The sequence below is a fragment of the Patagioenas fasciata genome, chromosome 22 (genome assembly GCF_037038585.1).
Source record: "Patagioenas fasciata isolate bPatFas1 chromosome 22, bPatFas1.hap1, whole genome shotgun sequence".
Classification (NCBI taxonomy): domain Eukaryota; kingdom Metazoa; phylum Chordata; class Aves; order Columbiformes; family Columbidae; genus Patagioenas; species Patagioenas fasciata.
The window spans coordinates 2,697,477-2,716,404 of record NC_092541.1 but is presented as its reverse complement, the minus strand read 5'-3'; the positions used below and the strand labels follow the sequence as shown (position 1 = coordinate 2,716,404).

The 18,928-nt window shown below is 67.4% G+C and overlaps 3 protein-coding genes across 5 annotated transcripts; 2 read left to right on the top strand and 1 right to left on the bottom strand.

Annotated features, from left to right (window-relative positions):
• The first annotated feature begins 18 nt into the window (after nt 1-18).
• On the top strand, nt 19-2,022 carry MRPL10 (mitochondrial ribosomal protein L10). Its single transcript, XM_065856257.2, has 5 exons — nt 19-87; nt 229-398; nt 743-907; nt 1,015-1,159; nt 1,405-2,022. Exons 1-5 carry the CDS (start codon nt 51-53, stop codon nt 1,653-1,655), a joined length of 768 nt encoding a protein of 255 aa, XP_065712329.1. The 5' UTR covers nt 19-50; the 3' UTR covers nt 1,656-2,022.
• A 1,430-nt stretch (nt 2,023-3,452) lies between these two features.
• On the top strand, nt 3,453-9,778 carry OSBPL7 (oxysterol binding protein like 7). 3 transcript variants are annotated; one of them, XR_011742200.1, is made up of 22 exons: nt 3,453-3,636; nt 3,840-3,962; nt 4,104-4,157; nt 4,260-4,373; nt 4,460-4,567; nt 4,661-4,781; nt 4,866-4,969; nt 5,057-5,149; nt 5,259-5,388; nt 5,494-5,618; nt 5,810-5,890; nt 5,966-6,097; nt 6,602-6,692; nt 6,765-7,042; nt 7,404-7,541; nt 7,616-7,679; nt 7,761-7,839; nt 7,922-8,066; nt 8,532-8,689; nt 8,781-8,907; nt 8,987-9,109; nt 9,308-9,778. XR_011742200.1 is itself a non-coding variant. In XM_065856172.2 (22 exons), the coding sequence occupies exons 1-22, from the start codon at nt 3,544-3,546 to the stop codon at nt 9,414-9,416; spliced, it is 2,574 nt and encodes an 857-aa protein (XP_065712244.1). In that variant the 5' UTR covers nt 3,453-3,543; the 3' UTR covers nt 9,417-9,778. The 3 variants fall into 3 exon arrangements, 1 of the variants encoding a protein (XP_065712244.1); XR_011742199.1 differs by having other exon boundaries at nt 8,514-8,689; XM_065856172.2 differs by having other exon boundaries at nt 8,548-8,689.
• Nucleotides 9,779-9,917: 139 nt separating this feature from the next.
• Nucleotides 9,918-18,702, bottom strand: TBX21 (T-box transcription factor 21). The gene is made up of 6 exons (XM_065856349.2): nt 17,900-18,702; nt 12,337-12,491; nt 12,132-12,253; nt 11,902-12,060; nt 10,972-11,033; nt 9,918-10,878 (listed from the first exon to the last, which is right to left on the bottom strand). The coding sequence occupies exons 1-6, from the start codon at nt 18,355-18,357 to the stop codon at nt 10,239-10,241; spliced, it is 1,596 nt and encodes a 531-aa protein (XP_065712421.2). The 5' UTR covers nt 18,358-18,702; the 3' UTR covers nt 9,918-10,238.
• Between the last annotated feature and the right edge of the window lie 226 nt (nt 18,703-18,928).

Here is an 18,928-nt window from a genome sequence, read left to right as displayed (position 1 = left end):
GCGCATGCGCAGCGCCGGTCCGCCGTCTTCCCACAAGCCTCTGCGCAAAGATGGCGGCGCTGAGGGGTGTAGCGCCGTGGCGGGGGGGTGAGCGGCTCCGAACCGGGGCTGGGCCGCCCTGCGGGGCTCGGGGCAGCGGGGACGGGGGGGACGTGTGTGCGGCCCGGCTCGGTCTGGCCTCCCCGAGGCCCCGGCGCTGAGCGCGGCCCGCGGGCCCCCTCTCCGCAGGCTGGCTGCCCGCCCTGCAGCTCATCCGCCGCGGCTCCAAGGCCGTGACCCGGCACTGGAAGGCCATGCACTTCCAGCGCCAGAAGCTCATGGCCATCACCGAGTACCTGGCCCCGCGACCGGCCGTCCCGCCGCGCTGCCTGCGCCCCAGGAGGGAAGCTCCCCAGGAGGTAATTTCCCGGCGTGGGGACTCGTTATCCGGGGAGAACGGGAGGTTTGGGCACCCCATGGGTGTGTGCTCGGCTCCGGGGGTTTAACACGGGGTCCGCAAACCCCCGAGAGAGCCCTGCCCGGGTTGGTGTGTGCAAGGGCTCTGGGGGGTGTTTGCTACCCCTTTTCATCACGTTCTTTGGGGCTGAGAGATGCCCCAGTTGTTAATCAAACGCTGGAAACCGGGCGAGTCCTGATCTGTGGCCAGCACCTCATGGCAGAGGCTCCATTTGCGGGGTCCGATCTGGGGGGGCAGCAGCTGTTGTCCCTCCCCGTCGGCCCCATCGCTGCTCCCTCCTCGCAGGACAACGGTTACGAGCGGCTGCTGCGGCGGCAGGTGGAGGAGGCGTTCCGGGACAATCGCATGATCGCCATCTGCCAGTACAACTCCATGCCCGACGAGGACCTGGTGCTGATGAGGCACTACCTCCGAAAGCACAACATTCAGGTCAAGTTCGTCCTGAATGAGGTAGGGACAGAGCTACGGGGGCAGAACCCGGTGTGGTTTTCGGGGGTGGATGGCGGATGAGAACCGGGACGGGTGAAAAGCTGCGTTTTGAGAGGTGTCTCCCCCAGATTGTCAGACCCGTGCTGTCCCAGTCCAAATACAAGAATCTCCTCCCTCTCTTCGTGGCACGTAACATCCTGCTGGTGAGCCCCGAGGCGAAGGTGAGGGAGATGCTGCGGGTGCTGAAGGGAGTTCCGCAGGTCAACCTCCTTGGTAAGAGCCTTCCCTGCGTCCCCATCTGTTTGGAGCTCCTGTCCGTTGCTGGGGAGGGTCCTCCCTTGTGCAGGGCCCACGCTGATGGGGCTGCATCTGCAGGATGGTTGTCGTGTCCAGTAAAATGAGGGAGTGGGCGGGAAGGGGTTTGCAGGAATGCCCCTTCCTTTAGCACCAGTGGAAGATGAAATGGCGCTGGCTCTGGCACCTCGTTGCCTGTTCTCAGCTCTTCTTCTCTCTCCCAGGCGCCTGCATCGACGACACCATCCTGAGCAGGCAGGGTGTGGAGAATTTCGCCAAGCTGCCCCCGCTGGAAGCCGCCCAGGGCCAGGTGGTGGGTGCGCTGGAGCTCCTGCCCTCCCAAACCTCCTCCCTGCTCCAGCGCGGCTCCGCACACCTCACGGCTCTCCTGGACCAGCACATCCACCAGCTGCAGACTGGGGAGACGGGGAGCACGGCCAACCCCTTGCCCTCACAGAGCTCAGGGGCTCACTGACGGTGGACCCCCATCCCTGGGGTTGGCCGGGAGTCGGTTCCCTCACTGGCTGCACTCGGGGGGGTCAGGGAGCGGAGATTTGGCACCAGGTTGGACTGAAGGTCCTGCAGCGTCACCGTTTGGGGGCACTTCCCTTTGCTCCCTGCACCGATGGCACTGGGAATGTCCCAGCTGCGTTCTGGGCGCTGTGGGGCTGCAGTTGGAGGTCACGAACAGGGACCCACGGCAGTGCTGGCGGGGGGACACCAGACGCTGTGAGCCCCCCGTGCCCTCTGGAATGGGGACAGTGCAGGGGAGCCCAGCAGCGTCACCGAGCTGCGTCCACGGGATCCTTGTCTTGTCCATTAAAGATAGTGGAAATGCCAAAGGCCTTGTCTTTGATTTGGGGGGTAGGCTGGGGGGTTCCTACCCCTCGTTGTTGGGGGGGGGGGGCGGGACTGGGTGCAGCTTCGGGGCTCTCCTGTCACAGAGTGGGGCTGGGGGTGGGCGAGGGATGTCCCGGGGGGGCTAAAGTGCAGTTTGGGGAGTGGGTCCTGGGACCCCCGTGGGGTGGGGCTGCTCCCGGTGTGCCCCACCCGGGCTGGGCAGAGCTCGAGGGTTGGCCCGTGTGTCCTGGGGGCGGCTTGGGGAGGGGGAACAGCCTGGCCGAGCCCCTGTTGCGGGAGAGGAGCCGCCCCCGGTACCGCTCTGCCCGTGCCCGGGCCGCGGGAGGATCGGGCTGGGCGCGGGGCGTCCCGGCGCTCCGTGCTGGCGGCTCCGGTCCTCCACGGTGCAGGGGGCAGAGCCGAGCGGCTCCGGCGCCTCCTTCCGTGTTCCGGTTCCTGCAACCGCCGGCCGGGATGCGACCGGCCCCGGCTCCGCGCCCGCCGCCCGCCCAGGTGAGCACCGGGGACCCGAACCGGGGGTGGCACCGGCCCCGCGCCCCATGGCAAGGTCCCGTCGCCCCCGGAGCCGGACCCGGCTCCTGCGCGCTGCTCCGGGGGTGACACTTGCCGGGGGACACGGAGGGGATTTGGCCCCACGCAGAGGGGCACCGGGCTGCGGGGGTCGTGCCTGATGTGCCCTGTCCGGGCTCTGCCCCCCCGCGGTGGGGGCTGCAGACAGAGGGGGCGGCTGGGGCGACCCCCCCAGCCCCACTGCCGGGCCAGGGGTCGGTGCTGTCCCCCGGCAGCGCCCGGGGGTCCCCCAGCTGGGCAGGGCGGGGGACCGGGCTGCGCTTACCGGGGCCACCGGTACCGGGACTTGGCCGCTGTCCCCTGGTTGTCCCAGGATGCTGGGGACAGCGGGTACCCTGTTGGGGCAGCGCTGGACGGCGCGGCGAGGCGGGGAGAGCTTCCCCATCCCTCAGTTTCTCCCTCCTGTAATTGAGAGGGGCGAAGGGAACACCCGGGCCAGGTCGGGGTTTTGGGGGGCATGTCCTGGCTCGGGGGTGCCGGTGTCTCTGAACCCCGTGTCACCCTCCCGGCTGTGCCCGCCACGGGAGTGTCCCATGTCACCAAGTCTGTGGGTGATGGGGTGGGAGTGGGTCCGGACTCTGGACCCGGCGTGCGGGCGAGGGATGGGCGTTGGAGCCGAGATAAGGCTGGGTGGGTCGAGGGCTCCACCTTGCGCGGAAGCTTCTGGGTCCCGGATGAAGTCACGTGCAAGGTGTCCCACTCCGAGGGACAGGAGGGTCCCCCACCCCTTGTCCCCACAGGGAAGGGCTGGGGGTGTCTGGCTGGGCAGGAAAGCCGTGGGCAGGGGGGTGATGCCCTCCCCGGGCTCCCTGACGTGACACCCCCTCCCCACAGCGGCTTCCACTGTGACAGCTGAGCTCGGACCCCCAGCTCCACAGCACGGACGGGACAGGGGGCTTGGCCGCCCCCCTAGCCCCCCGTGCTCACCAGCCATGGGCAGTCACGAGAAGGACCCATCCTCTCCTAAAAGGGCTCTGTCCCGCTCAAACAGCACCGTGTCTTCCAAGCACAGCAGCGTCCAGCAGGTTGGGGGGACTCCTGGCTGGGGGGGTCAGCAAGTGGTGCCCCCAGGCTGGACTGGGGGTGCTGTGGGGCCCCAGGGAGGCTTCAGCTCACTTTAAGCAGGGGGATACAGAGATGTCCCCTGGGGAATACCAAGCGTCCCTGCCCAGGGACAAAGTGGGGAGCATCACTGGTGACAAGGGACCCCCGTGCTGACCCCCGGCAGGGCTCAGAGAGCTGGGAGGTGCTGGAGGAGCCGCGGGCAGGGGGCAGCCCGGGCCGAGAGCTGCGGCGACACGAGGGCTACCTGCTCAAGAAGAGGAAATGGCCCCTGAAGGGCTGGCACAAGGTAATGGGGCGGCTGGCACTGGGTGTCCCCTGGCCACCCCTGGGTGCTGTCCCCAGCCCTGGGGTGATTTGGGCCCCTGGAGAGGGGTGCAGCAGTGCCCAGACTCTGCTCCCCGAAACAATCATCCCTCTCTGTCCTCAGAGGTACTTTGTGCTGGAGAATGGCATCTTGAAATACGCCACCACACGCCAGGACGTGAGTGTGGGGACACGCTGCGTCTGTGCAGCCCCTGAGGGCTGGGGGACACCCTCAGGAAGGGCGGTCTTCCCCCTGACACGTGTCCCCGGGATCCCCCAGGTCCTCAAGGGCAAACTGCACGGATCCATTGACGTCCGTCAGTCCGTCATGTCCATCAACAAGAAGGCGCAGCGGGTGGACCTGGACACGGAGGAGAACATCTACCACCTTAAGGTGCTGGGGGGGCTGCAGCCAAGACAAGGGGCTTTGGAACCCCCCCACCTATGTCCCTCCCACCCCAGCTCGCCCCTGTCCCACAGATCAAGTCCCCGGAGCTCTTTGCCAGCTGGGTGAGCAGCCTCTGCTCCCATCACCAGGGCGAGGGGCCCAGGGGGGGCCCCGCGGGGAGGACCCCCCACAACGCACAGGTGGGTGGCACCTCAGGGTGGTGATGAGAGGCAGTGCCCAGGCGCAGGGCTCCCCACGACCCCCTCGGGGGTGTCCCTGGTCCCCCGCTGCAGGGCCCGTGGATGCGGATCCTGCCCTCGGGCAGCGCCCCTGCCCTGTCCGCCTTCGCCAGCCCCCGGGACAAGGTGAACGCGTGGCTGAAGGACAGCGAGGGGCTGGAGCGCTGCTCAGCCGGTGAGCAGGGCGGGAGGGGACGTGTGGGGCAGGGGGGTTCCCTCGTTCCCCCTTGCTGACCAGGCTCGCTCTGTGCCGCTGCAGAGCTGTCGGAGTGCCAGGCGAAGCTGCAGGAGCTGACGGCCATGCTGCATAGCCTGGAGGCCCTGCACCGCATCCCCTCGGCCCCCCTCATCTCCAGCAGCCAGGTGAGCGGGGCAGGGGGGGCACGGGGCTGAGCATCGAACCCCCTTTCTGGGGAGGGTCTGGCTTCAGCCCCCTCCTCTCGCTTGCAGCCCTCAGCTGCCACGGAGAGGCCAAAGAAGGGCAGGAGAACCACCAAGATTTGGTGCACCCAGAGCTTCGCAAAGGACGACACCATCGGCAGGGTGAGGGTGGGTGGGCGGATGTCCCACCAAGCTCTGCTGCCGCTGGCTGAACCGCTGCCCCGGGACAGAGCCCCCCGGGGCCCCACTGACCCCCGTGTCCCCCCACAAGGTGGGCCGCCTGCATGGCTCCGTCCCCAACCTCTCGCGCTACCTGGAGCCGTCCCAGAGCCAGCTGCCCTTCAGCCTGCCCCCTGAGTACAGCCAGCTGCAGCGGAGCTTCTGGGTCCTGGCGCAGAAAGGTGGGATCAGGCAGGGGGCTGAGCCCCACCGGGGGTCCTGGTGGTGGCAGGGCAGGTGCTGGGGGTCGTGCCGCAGCCCCAGCACCTACCCGTGTCTTCCGGCAGTGCATGGCTCACTCAGCAGCGTGGTGGCTGCGCTGACGGCCGAGAGGGCCCGTCTGGAGGAGATGCGACAGGCGCTGGACCGGCGGCGCTCAGCACCACGCCCCGGTGGTGCTGGCAACGCCGGGGTGAGGAATCCTGGGGGGTCCAGGCAAGGTCCTGATGGAGCCCCTGGGGGGTTGTTGCTGTTGGGTGCAGTGAGTCGTCAGGTCTCAGCCTGGTGCTGGGTGCCCAGGCAGCTGCAGGGTGACCCCCCCTCCCCATCGAGATGGATGGGACATGCTGGGGGGTTCAGCTCAGCCCCCCCCCACCTCTGCAGGCTGCCCTGCGGCGCTTCCACTCCCTCTCCGTCTCCTCTGACACCACTCTGGACTCCTTTGCCTCGCTGCACCCCAACGAGGTGAGGGGGAGGCAGGATGGGGTGGGAGTCTGGGCCCCCCCGGGCGGGGGGCTGAGGCGGTTGGTGTCCCCGCAGCCGGACGCGCTGCCGGCCAAGGGCCGCGAGCAGCAACTCTCCAACCGCAGCATCGTCTCGCTGGCCGACTCGCACACCGAGTTCTTCGACGCCTGCGAGGTTCTCCTGTCCGCCAGCTCCTCCGAGAACGAGGTGGGGCGGGGCTTCGGGGGGGCGGGGCCATCGAAAGGGGGTGGGGCTCTGCTGACGGGGTGGGGGCTCCGCAAACCCCCCCCGCTGTCCATGTTCAGCTGTTTCTGGGGGTTCATCTGTCACTTTTCTCTTCCCCGTCCTCTCCCCATTAGTTGACCCGAGAGCTGCCCCCGCTGCCCTCCATGTCCCCCCCGGTCCCCATATCCCCTGCAGCCCCCCGTAGCCCCTCACCTGGGGGTCTCTGCAGTCTCTGAGCCCGGCGGCGGGGGCCGGGTGCTGCCGGTGCGCCCCCCCCGTCCCTGCTCCCCCATCCTGCAGCCCCACCGGTACCCACCACCCCCTCCCCATCCTGCCCCCGCCCAGCCCATCCCAGGTACCCGAGTCTCGTCCCATCCTGCCGGGGAGGCTCTGCCCGTTACAACCCCTCCTGTCCCCCCCCTGCTGGGGTAACGCCCCCACCCCGAGACCCCCGAAGCCGCCGACGGTTCCCTGCGTCCCCCCCAGCCCTCGGACGACGAGTCGTGCATCAGCGAAACCACCACCAGCGTCTGCGAGGACGCGGCGGAGCCGGGAGGGCCGGGCCGCCCCCCGACAGGTACAGGGAGGGGACATCGGCGAGGGGACCGGGAGGGACCGCGGCTCCGCCCAACCGCCCGCTGCTCGGCAGGAGCGGAGGGTGCAGGGACGCCCGTGGAGCCACCGTCGCTAGAGCTACCGGGGCCGGACCCGCCGGGGCGGAGCCGCCTGCCCGCGCCCCCCGCGCCCCCGGGGGACGTGAGCCTATGGGGGCTGCTGCGGAGCAGCGTGGGGAAGGACTTGTCACGCGTGGCGCTGCCCGTGCAGCTCAACGAGCCGCTCAACACGCTCCAGCGGCTCTGCGAGGAGCTGGAGTACAGCGGCCTGCTGGACCGCGCCAGCCGCGCCCGCGACCCCCGTCAGCGCCTGGTGAGACGGGGATCGGGGACACAGGGGTCTCCTGGGACATGTGGGCGCAGCGGGGGGACACGGGGGCTCAGCCGCGACCCCGAGCAGCACCGGGCGTGGGCGAGGGACGCAAGACCGCGGAGAGACCACGCCCATAGTGGGCGTGACATAGCGAAACCACGCCCTCTGGAGGGCGGGGCGGAGAGCTACCCCGCCCCCGGGGGGGCGTAACTGTGTTTCACCACGCCCTGAGGGGGCGGAGCGCAGCGGTACCACGCCCCCGAGACGAGGTGCGCTGCATTGCCCCGCCCCCGAAGGGCGGAGCGATGTCAAACCACGCCCCCAGGGCGCGGTGGCAGCGGTGACAGGTGTACGGTCACAGGTGTACGTGGCCGCCTTTGCCGTATCCGCCTATGCCTCCACCTACTACCGGGCGGGCAGCAAACCCTTCAACCCGGTGCTGGGCGAGACCTATGAGTGCGTGCGGCCCGACCGCGGGTTCCGCTTCATCAGCGAGCAGGTGGGGACGGGACTGGGACGGGGAGGGGGACGGAGCGGGACGGGGCGGTGGCACGTCCCTCTTCCTCCCACCAGGTCTGCCACCACCCTCCCATCTCCGCCTGCCACGCCGAGTCCGACAACTTCATCTTCTGGCAAGGTGGGTGCCCAGGGGGTGTTGGGGGCTCGCGAGGTGTCATGGGGAGGTCTCACCTCCTCCCACTCCCCCCCCCCCCACCAGACATGAGGTGGAAGAACAAATTCTGGGGCAAATCCCTGGAGATTGTCCCCGTGGGCACCGTCAACGTCCAACTGCCCAGGTGAGACCCCAGCAGGTGACCCCACCCCCCACTGCGGTGTCACCCTGCCTGTCCCCCCAGTGACACGCTGCGCTGCCCACAGGACCGGGGACCACTTTGAGTGGAACAAGGTGACCACGTGCATCCACAACGTGCTCAGCGGGCCCCGCTGGATCGAGCACTACGGGGAGGTGCTGATCCGCAACACCCGCGACGCCTCCTACCACTGCAAGATCACCTTCTGCAAGGTGCGCCTGCCACACCCTGCCCCGCCCTGCCGCGCCCTGCCCCGCCCTGCCGCGCCCTGCCCCGGCCCCACCTCTCCCTGCATCCAGCCCCTCCCTGGCCCCGCCCTTTAGCCTCTGAGCTCCGCCCATCCCATAGCTCCACCCTCCCATGTGCCCCAACTCCACCCCCTTGTGCATCACCCCTGCCTGGCCCCGCCCCTTCAGGTGTGGCCCCGCCCCCTTCACTCACATATCTAAATGCTGTTATTGCCCCGCCCCTTCCCTGACCCCACCCTTTTCAATGGTCCCGCCCCTCACTTGTGGCCCCGCCCTTTCCAAATAGCCCCACCCTTTTCTCAGTGGCCCCACCCCTCAATTAGCGCCCCACCCTTTCCCAGTGACCCCGCCCTCTCCCGATGGCCCCGCCTCTCACTCAGGGCCCCCCCTTTCCCCACGGCCCCGCCCCAGCCCCGCCCGCTCCCCCAGCCCCCTGTGGCCGCAGGCGCGGTACTGGGGCGCGGGGGCCAACGAGGTGCAGGGCGCCGTGCTGAGCCGCAGCGGGGCGGTGGTGGAGCGCCTGGCCGGCAAGTGGCACGAAGGGCTGCACCGTGGGCCCCCCCCGGGACAGTGCATCTGGAGAGCCAGTAAGGACCCAGGGCGAGTAGGGGGGGGCTGCACTGTGGGGGGGAAAACCCCAGCCTGGGATCTCAGCACTGTGCCCCCCCCACCCCACAGACCCCATGCCCCACGACCACGAGAGGAATTACGGCTTCACCCAGTTTGCGCTGGAGCTGAACGAGCTGACGCCAGAGCTGCGGCGGGTCCTGCCCTCCACCGACACCCGCCTGCGCCCCGACCAGCGGTCAGCAGCACCCCAGCACCACGGGGGGGGCGTCGAGGCTGCCCAGCTCGGTACAGCGATGTGTTCCTCCCCCCAACAGGTACCTGGAGGAAGGCAACGTGCCCGCGGCTGAGACGCAGAAGCGCCAGATCGAGCAGCTGCAGCGGGACCGGCGCCGGGTGATGGAGGAGAATAACATCACACACCAGGCTCGCTTCTTCAGGTCTGGTGGGGGGAACTGGAGGGGGCCCCAGGACTGGTGTATGGCGTGATGGATGGGACATAGGGGTCCTGAGGCTGACATCGGGGTGATGGTTGGGGAACCTGTGGCTTAGAGGGATGCAGAGCTTTCAGGGAATGGGGGAGACCCCCTGGGGGTGTCGATGCCCCCCCCTCAGCTGTGTGTCCCCCCAACGTGCAGGCGGCTGACGGACTCCAACGGCAAAGAGTCGTGGGTCACCAACAACACCTACTGGAAGCTGCGCCTGGACCCTGGCTTTGCCCACCTGGACAGCGCGGTGCTCTGGTAGCGACCCCCGCACGGGGCGCTGCGCCCCCCAGCTCATCACAGCAGAGACACCCAACAGTGGGGCTGGTCCCCCCCGCACTGGGGGTGCAGCCCCCACCCCTCAGCTGTTTTGCTGGTGTTTAAGCAAAACTGTGATGTAAAAGTGGGGGGCACAGGGATTGTCCCCCTCCTACCCCAGGGCAGAGCCTCAGGCTGGCTGGGGTGCTTGGAGATGGGCTGGCAGTGCCCCCCCGGCCCTGGGGACACAGGACCCTGGCTCACCATGTGGGGGGCAGCGGGGGGGCCTGGGGTGCCCGCGGGCGGGCAGACCCCTTGCCCCCCCGCAAAGCGTGCGCTGCTCTAATAAAGGCTACAGGGAGCTGAGGGGTGCAGAGAGCTTCCTTCTCCCCCCTCCCGGCCCAGGATGCCTGGGTCCCCCCAAGGAGGGGGGGACATGAGTCCCTTAAACCTCCCCGTGCCTCAGTTTCCCTCCCGCATGCACAGAGCAGAGCCGAGCCCCACAGTGTCCCTTTTATTGCAAGATATGCTGCTGCCCCCGGCCCCACGCCAGGCACGGGGGGGGCTCAATAAATACTTCAGCATTAACCCCCCCCATCCCTTAAAAACCACTGATGACCAAAAAAATGCACTGTCCCCGCCCCCATCCCTTCCCAGTCACCCCTGTGGCCCCACTGGGGTGGCACCGGGGGCTGATTGTCTGGCTTCAACCCCCCGTCCACTCAGGTCTTCCCAGGATAAGGGTGTTAAACGGGGGGGGCACACACAGGACCAACTCCCATGGCCTCAGGGTGCCGGAGGGGGTGTCTGAGCCCCCCAGCGCGGCTCAGTTGCCGTAGAAGCCATAGTAACTGCCATCAGTGCCCAGGTCCTTGTCGTAGATGTCCCCGTTTCGGGGGCGGGGCGAGCTCTCGGCGCTGGAGGGGTACGGGGACACCCGCCGCCGCTTGCACTCGTACAGCCCCGAGTCCGAGGAGTCCCCCGAAACCGTGGGGGGGGGCTCGGGGGGGGCCCAGCCCTCCCCCTCCTTCCCCTTCTCCTCCCGGGGCTCCCGGTACCAGCCCAGCGCCCCGGCGCTGCCCTTGGGGCCGAACTGCCCGGGGCTCCAGCCCCCCCCGAACCCCCCCGGGCCCTCGGGGTAGTAGGGCAGGGAGGGATGGGGGGCGAAGGGTTTCACCCCATAGGGCACCAGTTTGCCCCCCCCGTACCCCACGTCGTAGCCGCCGTACTCCAGCGCCCCGGGGGTTGGGGGCTGCTGGGGGGTGAAGTACCAGCGCGGGGGGTCCTTGGGGGGCAGGGGTAGCGGAGCCCCCCGCTCTGCCCCCCCGAAGAAGCGGCCGGGGGCGGGCAGCGGGTACTGCTCGGGCAGGAAGGGCTGGAAGCAGGGGGCTGGCAGGAGCTGCTGGCACCCGGCACCGTCCGGCGGGGATGGGGTGAGGCGGTCGCCCTCCGAGGCCGTGTACATCCTGGGAGGGGGACAGGGTGAGATTGGGGGGGGACAATGCCCTCCTGCAGCGGGGGCTGGGGGGACGGCAGCGGGAGGGTGCGGGGACACTCACGAGTCAAAGTTGTCGCGGAAGCCTTTGGCGAAGGGGTTGTGGTCGATCTTCAGCTGGGTGATCTGGGGGGGACATGGGGATGGGGGGGCTGCTGCCAGCCTGCCCCTGCTTAGGGGATGCAGGGGTTACTTGGAGGCTACTGGGGGGACTATGGGGATGCTGAGGGGATGCAGGGGTTACTGGGGGGCTACTGGGATGCTGAGGGGATGCAGAGGTTACTGGGGAGGCTAATGGGATGCTGAGGGGATGCAGGGGTTACTGGAGGGGTTACTGGAGGGGTTACTGGAGGGGTTACTGGGATGCTGAGGGGATGCAGGGGTTACTGGGGGGCTACTGGGGGGACTACGGGGATGCCGAAGGGATACAGGGGTTACTGGGAGGGGTACTGGGTCGCTGAGGGGATGCAGGGGTTACTGGGGGGGTTACTGGGATGACAAGGGGATGCAGGGGTTACTGGGGAGGTTACTGGGATGCTGAGGGGATGCAGGGGTTACTGGGGGGCTACTGGGATGCTGAGGGAATGCAGGGGTTACTGGGGAGGTTACTGAGATGCTGAGGGGATGCAGGGGTTACTGGGGAGGTTACTGGGATGTTGAGGGGATGCAGGGGTTGCTGGGGGGACTACGGGGATGCTGAGGGGATGCAGGGGTTACTGGGGGGTTTACTGGGATGCTTAGGGGATGCAGAGGGGGTACCAGGGGTTGTGGAGATGCTGCAGATGGGGGGTGTTGGTGACGGGGAGGGGTGCTGGGGTGATGCCAGTGGGGCGACCCTGGCACTGGGGACCTCGTTGGGGCTGTTGGGGGGCATTGCTGTGGTGACACTGGGCTGTATCAGAGTTTCTGTGGCCCTGGGGGGTTGCTGGTGTTCCTGTGCTGCTGGGGGGGCTGTTTGAGGGAGGAAACTCGGGTTTTGGGGACCAGTACTCACGTCGGCGTTCTGGTAGGCTGTGACGGCGATGAACTGGGTCTCGGGGAAGGCGAAGGTGTGGGTGTGCGGGGAGGGGTGCGTCTCCTCGCCCTCGCCCTCCTTCACCTCCGTCACATGCAGCCGCGGCTGGTACTTGTGCAGCGACTGCAGCACGATCATCTGGGGGGGCAGAGAGAGGTCGGGGGCGCGTGGGGACACAGCACAGCCTGACGGGGTAACCGGACCCTTACCTGGCCCACGTTGTTGGCTGCGCCCTTGTTGTTGGTGAGCTTCAGCTTCCCGAATGAAACCTCCTGCCGCATCCAGTGGGCTCCTGTGTTGGGCGAGTCAGGGTGCAGGTAGAGGCGGTTCCCTGGAGGGGAGACAGCAAGGATGGGGTTACCCCCCAAGCCCCAGCAGAGCGAGGAGGATGAGGAAGGGGATGAGAGGCCATACCTGGCATGTTGCCCTCGGCTTTGCCGCACTGCACCCACTTGCCGCCCTGGTAGCGCCAGTGGTGCTGGTCCACCAGCACCACATCCACGCAGACGCTGTAGTGCGCCACGGGGTTGAGCCCCGAGAGGCTGAAGCTGAGGAATGGGAACATGCGCCTGGGGAGGGGACAGAGGCGCAGACACTGTCACCCCCCCGCTCACCCCCAGCGCAAGGGCCTGCAGGGGGGGAAGCTCTGCCTTGTAGAGCAGTGATGGGGAAACAGGCACGGCGATGCCCTCACCCCCCCAGTGCCCGGCGGGGTGCCCGTGAGGAGGTGACTGACCCCGGCAGCTGGGGGATGCTCTCGGGGCCGATCCCCCCCCCCGGCACCTTCCTCCCTCTCCCCGAGCACCTTCCGGATCGGAAACCAACACCGCTGCTATTTCGGGCTGGGCGCCAGCCTGCGCCAAGGGCAGGAAGGGGACAGGATGGGACAGCCGGGGGGGACCCTAGGGCTGCAGCTGCCACCCCCCCAAGGGCTGCTCCCCGCTGGCCCCCACACCCAGGGGGGACCCCAAATCCCAGCCATGAGTTGGGAGATCAGACCCCGCTACCCCTCAGAGTTCAGTCCCTGCTTTTTCCATCACCAGCCCCAGTAGTCCCAGTAGCTGGACTGGGGTCACAGCTGGGGCGGACGGTTCAGCCCCCCAGTAGAGCTCAGTTCTTCGACTACGGCGTTTTGGTACCCGCTGAGTTTTGGATTTTGGAAACCAGCCTCAGCAGCCCCGTCCCCACTGCCCGGCCACCCCATTAGCATCACCCACATTAACGAGACATCATCAGGGAGCAGGACAGACCCGTCCCTGCAGATGAGGGGCACAGGGGGCCCCCATCTCCCTCTCAGCTCTGCCTGGGCGCGATATATGCATGGCAATGGGGAACTCATCCTGACCACCCCCAAAAGGAGGGCTGGGGGTGCTGAGACCCCACACACCCCCGGTCCCCTCCCTCCCCTGGGCTGCGCCGCTTCCCGTGTGCCGGTACCGGGTGGGCGAGGATGGGGGGCGGCCGGCAGCGGGAGGGGCGCTGGTTTCACCCCCCTTCCCCATTTCCTCGAAGCACCGGCATTTCTTGTAAAACAGATGCTGGGGCTTCTCTGAAAGGTCCCTGGAAAACCTCACCTGGGTGAGGGGTCCACGTGGGGCTGGGGGAGTTTCCTCCTCCCCCCGTGGCAGAAGGGAAGGTGTGGGTCTGGTTTTGGGCCGGGATGGGGGGCTGCCCCCCCGGAGCCGCCCTGCAGAGACCAGTGAGCTCATGACAGGGATGCAGGATGCAGCAAGGGGGCTGCATTAGGGACCGGCGGAGCCCCTGCGGCCACCATCCTGCCCTGAGCACCATCCGTGGGTGCAAAACACGGTGAGGGGCTGGGGACGCACAGCCCTGGGTGTGGGGCAGGAGATGGGGGAATCGGACGCAGCACCAGGGCCGAGGAGCAGTGGAAAGAGCACGCACAGCCCACGCTGACTCAGAATTGCCCTTGCGAGACAGCGGGGAAAAGAAAAAGAAAGCAGAGCTCACGGTGAGGAGCCGCACGTGTGCTCCCCGGGGACGGACGGACAGTGGCACCGAGCGTACCCCGAGCACCGCGGTACCCCAGGGACCATCCGAACCCTGTCCCACCACTCATGTGCCAAAGCGAGTGGCCCCCGAGGGTCACATCCCCTCCGGAGCCCACGAGACGCGGCCGTGCCGAGGGCCACGGCAGTTCCTGCCACCGGTACAAACTGCAGCCACATCAAAGGGCGGCAGCAAGGGGCTGCGCTGCCCCCAAGCCCCCCCCAGGTGCCAAAACCCTCACCCACACTGGCTCCCAGCACAGCGGTGAACGGGGGTGAGCAGCCAGGCTGGGTGCTGCACCAGCCCTGAGCTGCTGCAAGGAGCAAAGAGGAAGAAAACAGCTTTTTCTGGGGGTTTTTTGTTGCTTTTTGGGGTTTTTTTTTGCACCTCGCTTGCTCCGACACCGCCGGCTCCCCGAGCCTCGAGCTGCTGGCGGAGCAGAGAAAGAGCCGCAGCTCACACGCTGCCGCGGTGCAAACCGCAGGGCTCGGCCGGGGCACGGCAGGGCGGGGGGTACGACCCGAAACCCTGCGCGCTTCGCGTTTATTTTTAAACCCCCCGGTGCTGGAGCTCCCGGGGCCGCTGCTCGGGCAGGACTCGGTTCCCTTGGGTTTGGCCCCCTGCGGTTTGGGAGGTGCCGTGGTGGGGGGCAGGATGTCCCAACCAACTCACCCCACCTCTGTGTACCCCAAAAGCTGGTGGGGGCACCTCTGGTGTCCCCCCGTTCGCACATTTGTTTCTGGAGCTCTGGAAGGGGCTCTTGCCCTGAGGTTTGTCCTTGCATGAACCCCTTGACTCAGGGGGCTGGGGGCAAAATGGGGTGCATGACCATGAGGCAGGCGAGCTAGGGGACACAGGGCACTGGGGACACACCGGCACATCCAGGGGACACAGGCGTCAAGAGGACACTGGGTGATGTGGAACCCTGGGGACATCGGTTCAGGATGCGTCAGGATGAACCCAGGTGGAGGGGAAATATGGAGCCCAGGAGCACAAACCCCCCCAGCCAGGGGAGCCCCCCCTGCACCCCAGTAGTGCAGTGGGGGGGCTGCCGGCTTCCTGAGCCGCCTCCTCTCCCAGCACAACCCAGTGCAACCCAGTCGCATCGGCCTCAAGAACCGCGGCCCGTGGGAGGTTGGCACAGCCCCCATTGCGCTCCACCCGTCCCCTGCCCCCACGGCACAGCTGCATGGCACAGCTGTACGGCACGGCTGCTCGGCATGGCATGGTGACACTGCATGGCATGGCACAGTGGTGCGGTGCTGCACATCTGCGTCACACAGCTGCATGGTTGCATGGCATGGTTGCTCGGCACGGCATAGGCACATGGCACAGGCACATGGCACAGATACATGGCGGCACAGCACTGTGGCATTGGGTCCCTCCTTGTCATCGCAGCCCAGCCAAACCATCCCCAAGTCCCCTTGAAAGGGCAGAGCCAGCCCTTGTGCTCCCCCAAATGCAGGGCCACTCGCTGCGCCATCAAACTAAAGCCAACCCTCGTGTTCGCCGAATTCGAAACCAATCCTTGTGTCCCTAGCATCCCCCCCAAAGGCAACGCCAGCCCTTGCGTCCCCAAATGCAAAGCCAGCCCTTGCACCCCCAAGTGCACCAAGTCCCCCTGAAAGGCAAAGCCAGCCCTGGCTTTGCAGCAGAAAGCCACGGGGCAGGAATTTCCCGGGCCCTTCGCAGCCGCGGCCATGGCGAGTCCTGGGGGGTTTCCACAGGAATCCTGCCCTGGCTGAGCCCGAGAGTCGCAGGGGATGGACAAGGGATGGGGACCTGCGTGGGAAACCGGCAGGAAATCATTTTTGCAGGGTACGAGCGGATGTGGGATGGTGTGGGATGGCATGAGATGGCACGGGATGGGGTGTCAGAGCTGGGACAGAGGGGCAGGGAAGGTGCCGGGGGTGTAAATCCCACTACCCAACCAGGTTCACCCCAGTGCCCAACCTCAGCTCCTCTCCATGGGGATGCGTCCCAGGGACATGGACAAGGAGGCACCAGTGCCACCAGGCAAGACGGGGCACCCACACCAGTGGGATGGGACATGTCCCCTGCCCCAGAGCCACCCAGCCCGATGGGCGCCTGTTTTGGGGCACACGCCCCCTGCTTTGGGTTTTTCCTGTGTCTCAGCAGCTCTGCAGCCCGGCCCTGCACGCAGATTTTTGCAAAAGCAGCCCAGAGTCGGGGGAAACGGATGTTTTGTGGCTCCGAGTTTGATATCTCCCTGGTTCGGCTTTGCCATGAGCCCCCCAGTAGAGAGCACATCACCCCCACACCCAGCCCCACTGCAGAGCCATCACGGCGGGGATGGGGCTAGAAAAAGAACCCCAAAAATCACCCGGCTTCAGGCTGGGAGCTGGCGGCAGAGCCCAGAGGAGCCACGGGGCGGAGAGGACAGGATCTTGGGGACACCCCAGTTTCCAGACCCTCAGCACCAGATCCTGAGCCGCCCTGATGCTGCAAGGGTGGGCGCAGCCCCAGGACCCACCACAGCAGCTGGGGAAAGAGTGGAGGGACGTGATGGGGTGAATTTCAGCATGTTCCGGTAGGACTCGAATGATCGCAGGTGACAAACAGCCATCTGGGGGCCCCAACTTCCCCGCCACCCCCTGGGCCGATGCTGGGGACGTGTCGCCCCACCGGTGCCGGTTTTCTGCCGAGCGGCCCCGAGGCCGGTGGGGGAAGAGAGCCTGGGAACGGCCGTGGCAAACCAAGCGGCTTTAACACGTTTAGACTTCCACCACATTAAGCAGGTTGGTCTCAGCATCGAAGTGACACCGTCTGTCTCAGGCAGGGAGGGCAGCGGGCACAGAGCATCGCTGCCAGCAGCGGGCAGAAAGAGACCCCCCTGGGCAGGGGGCTGGCGGTGGGGAGGGGGGGGTCACTGCAGCGGGAAGGGCTGGGGGGTCTCTGCCCATTACCCGGTGTGGGGCCAAAGGATGGGCTCAGGGGGGGCACCAGCATTTCAGGCTCCCCTTGCTCCAAGTCGGGGCGGCTCAAGGGCCCCCTCAAGCCTGTATCGCACCCTCCAGACCCTGCAAGCGGGGGTGTTGGCAGTCGTGGGGTGCACTTTAGCTCCCCCATTGCCCCCCCAGCCCCAGGACCCCCCAGCCTGTGAACACCCCAGGCAGGAGGTGGCACAGAGGGGACAGCAGGTGCCCGACCACCACGTCAACAACGGCTGTTTTGGCACCCAGGATGTTTCTGAAATGCTCCCCCTTCCCCGAGCACATCGAGGGCACTCGGCCCCTGTCTGCCCCGCAGAGCAAGGTGGGGGATTTCCATCCCGGGGGGGACAGCAAGTAGAGGGGGTGTCCCCCACCCACCCACTGTGCTTGGGGGACCCTCCTGCACCCCAGCCAGTGCTGGGCTCTCGCTACTTGTTGCGGCACTGAGCTCTGAATCCGGCCTGGATAAACACTGCCTCGGCCCCCCCAGCATCATCTCCACAGGCTTACTGGCACAACAAACCCTGCTTGGAGCTCCAGACCCCCCCTCTCCCACCCTGACATTGTTGGGGGCACCCCCAGACCCCCTTCTCCTTCCAATAAGTCTCAGCAACCCTAAAAAAATGAGACCTCAGGGGCTGGATCCGCTTTGCTCCTCCACTTTTTTCCTTTGCTCACACAGAAAGATGTCACCCCCAAACCCACAGGGACTCTTTCTTGCACACACACCCCACCTTGCACAGGCAGATGGGGACCCCCAGCCCCACAAACACCCCCGTCCCACACCTCCAGCCCTTTGGGAAGACAAGACAGGAACCTCCAGCCCCTCACCGTGCCGTCCCATTCCACAGCCCCCAAACCTGTCCCACACCCTTCTCTGCATCCCAGCATCCCCGTACTTGCATCCTTGCCCGCATCAAACCCGCACCCACGCCTGCGCAGGTCCCGGTATCGCTGCCTCTCTCTGCCCCAGTGCCCCCCGGTCCCCCACCCCGGTAACCCCCCCGGCTCACCTGCCCTGCTTGGTGATGATCATCTCGGTCTGGTGCTTGTGGAACTTGGCCCAGAGCGGGTAGTTGTTGAGCATCACCTGCACCTTCCCGGCCGCCCGGTACCCGGGGAGGGCGCAGAGCGGCCCGGAACGGGGGCACAGCGGGGCGGCCCCCCCGGTGTAAGCGCCCTCCGCACCCGCGAACAGCTCCGCGCCCGCGTAACTCTCCACCGCATAACCCTCCACCGGGGCGGCGGCGGGAGGCGGCGGCGCCCGGTAAGGCGGGCACGGTCCCACGAACCGGTTGCCAAAGGTACCGGGAGCCCCGTAGGGCAGCGGGGGGGCTCCCGGCTCCGGTCCTCCCCCATCACCGTAGTAAGTGGCGGCGTCCCGGGGGCCCGGTGTCTCCTTGGCGAAGCTGGAGGTGCCGCTGAGCATGGGGGCGACGGGGCGGGGGGTGCCCGGCTCCAGCGCGCCCATGGACGGGCGGGGGGCACCGGCCCCGCTCAGCCACTCATGGGGGGGCCCCACCGGTGGCCCCGGGACCCGGAGCCCGGGAGCGTTTCAGCGGCGCCCGCCTCGCCGGGCTCCCGCCGCCCCCTCCATGCCCGGCGGCCCCGCGGGGCGGGGGGGGGGCGAGTCGGGACAACCCGGGGAAAGCCAAGGGGAGGAGGAGGGGGGTGAAAAAACAACCCTGAAAAAATAATAATAAAAAAACCCCGAAACACCTGGAAAACCCCCAAAAGTGCCGCTGAAGGGGTGTCCCCGCCCTGCCCCGCTGTTACCGGAGCTGCTGCCGGTGCCCTCACACGTTCCAGCGGCCCGGCCCCGTGGCTCCGCGCCTCTTATCCAAAGAAGCGGCTCCGAGCCGGGAGCTCCGCCCACCCCCCCCGCGGAGACGGCCCCCACCGGGCGGGCCGGGGGCGGGACACGCGGGACCCGGACACGCGGGGATGCGGGAGAGGATGTGGGACACGGAGGACACGGAGCGTGGGAGGAGATGGGGAACACGTGGAGACACGGGGCACTGGGGGGTGGGGAGGTGGGAGGG

Excerpts from the sequence above, each read along its gene's own strand:
- TBX21 (XM_065856349.2), bottom strand. The coding sequence starts at position 18,357 with ATGGGCGCGCTGGAGCCGGGCACCCCCCGCCCCGTCGCCCCCATGCTC. Across the intron at positions 12,492-17,899 it reads ATCATCACCAAGCAGGGCAG|GCGCATGTTCCCATTCCTCA; the intron begins GTGAGCCGGGGG and ends TCCCCTCCCCAG. Across the intron at positions 12,254-12,336 it reads AGCCGAGGGCAACATGCCAG|GGAACCGCCTCTACCTGCAC; the intron begins GTATGGCCTCTC and ends TCTCCCCTCCAG.
- OSBPL7 (XM_065856172.2), top strand. The coding sequence starts at position 3,544 with ATGGGCAGTCACGAGAAGGACCCATCCTCTCCTAAAAGGGCTCTGTCC. Across the intron at positions 3,963-4,103 it reads CCCTGAAGGGCTGGCACAAG|AGGTACTTTGTGCTGGAGAA; the intron begins GTAATGGGGCGG and ends CTCTGTCCTCAG. Across the intron at positions 4,782-4,865 it reads GCTGGAGCGCTGCTCAGCCG|AGCTGTCGGAGTGCCAGGCG; the intron begins GTGAGCAGGGCG and ends GTGCCGCTGCAG.
- MRPL10 (XM_065856257.2), top strand. The coding sequence starts at position 51 with ATGGCGGCGCTGAGGGGTGTAGCGCCGTGGCGGGGGG. Across the intron at positions 399-742 it reads GGAGGGAAGCTCCCCAGGAG|GACAACGGTTACGAGCGGCT; the intron begins GTAATTTCCCGG and ends CCCTCCTCGCAG. Across the intron at positions 1,160-1,404 it reads TCCGCAGGTCAACCTCCTTG|GCGCCTGCATCGACGACACC; the intron begins GTAAGAGCCTTC and ends TCTCTCTCCCAG.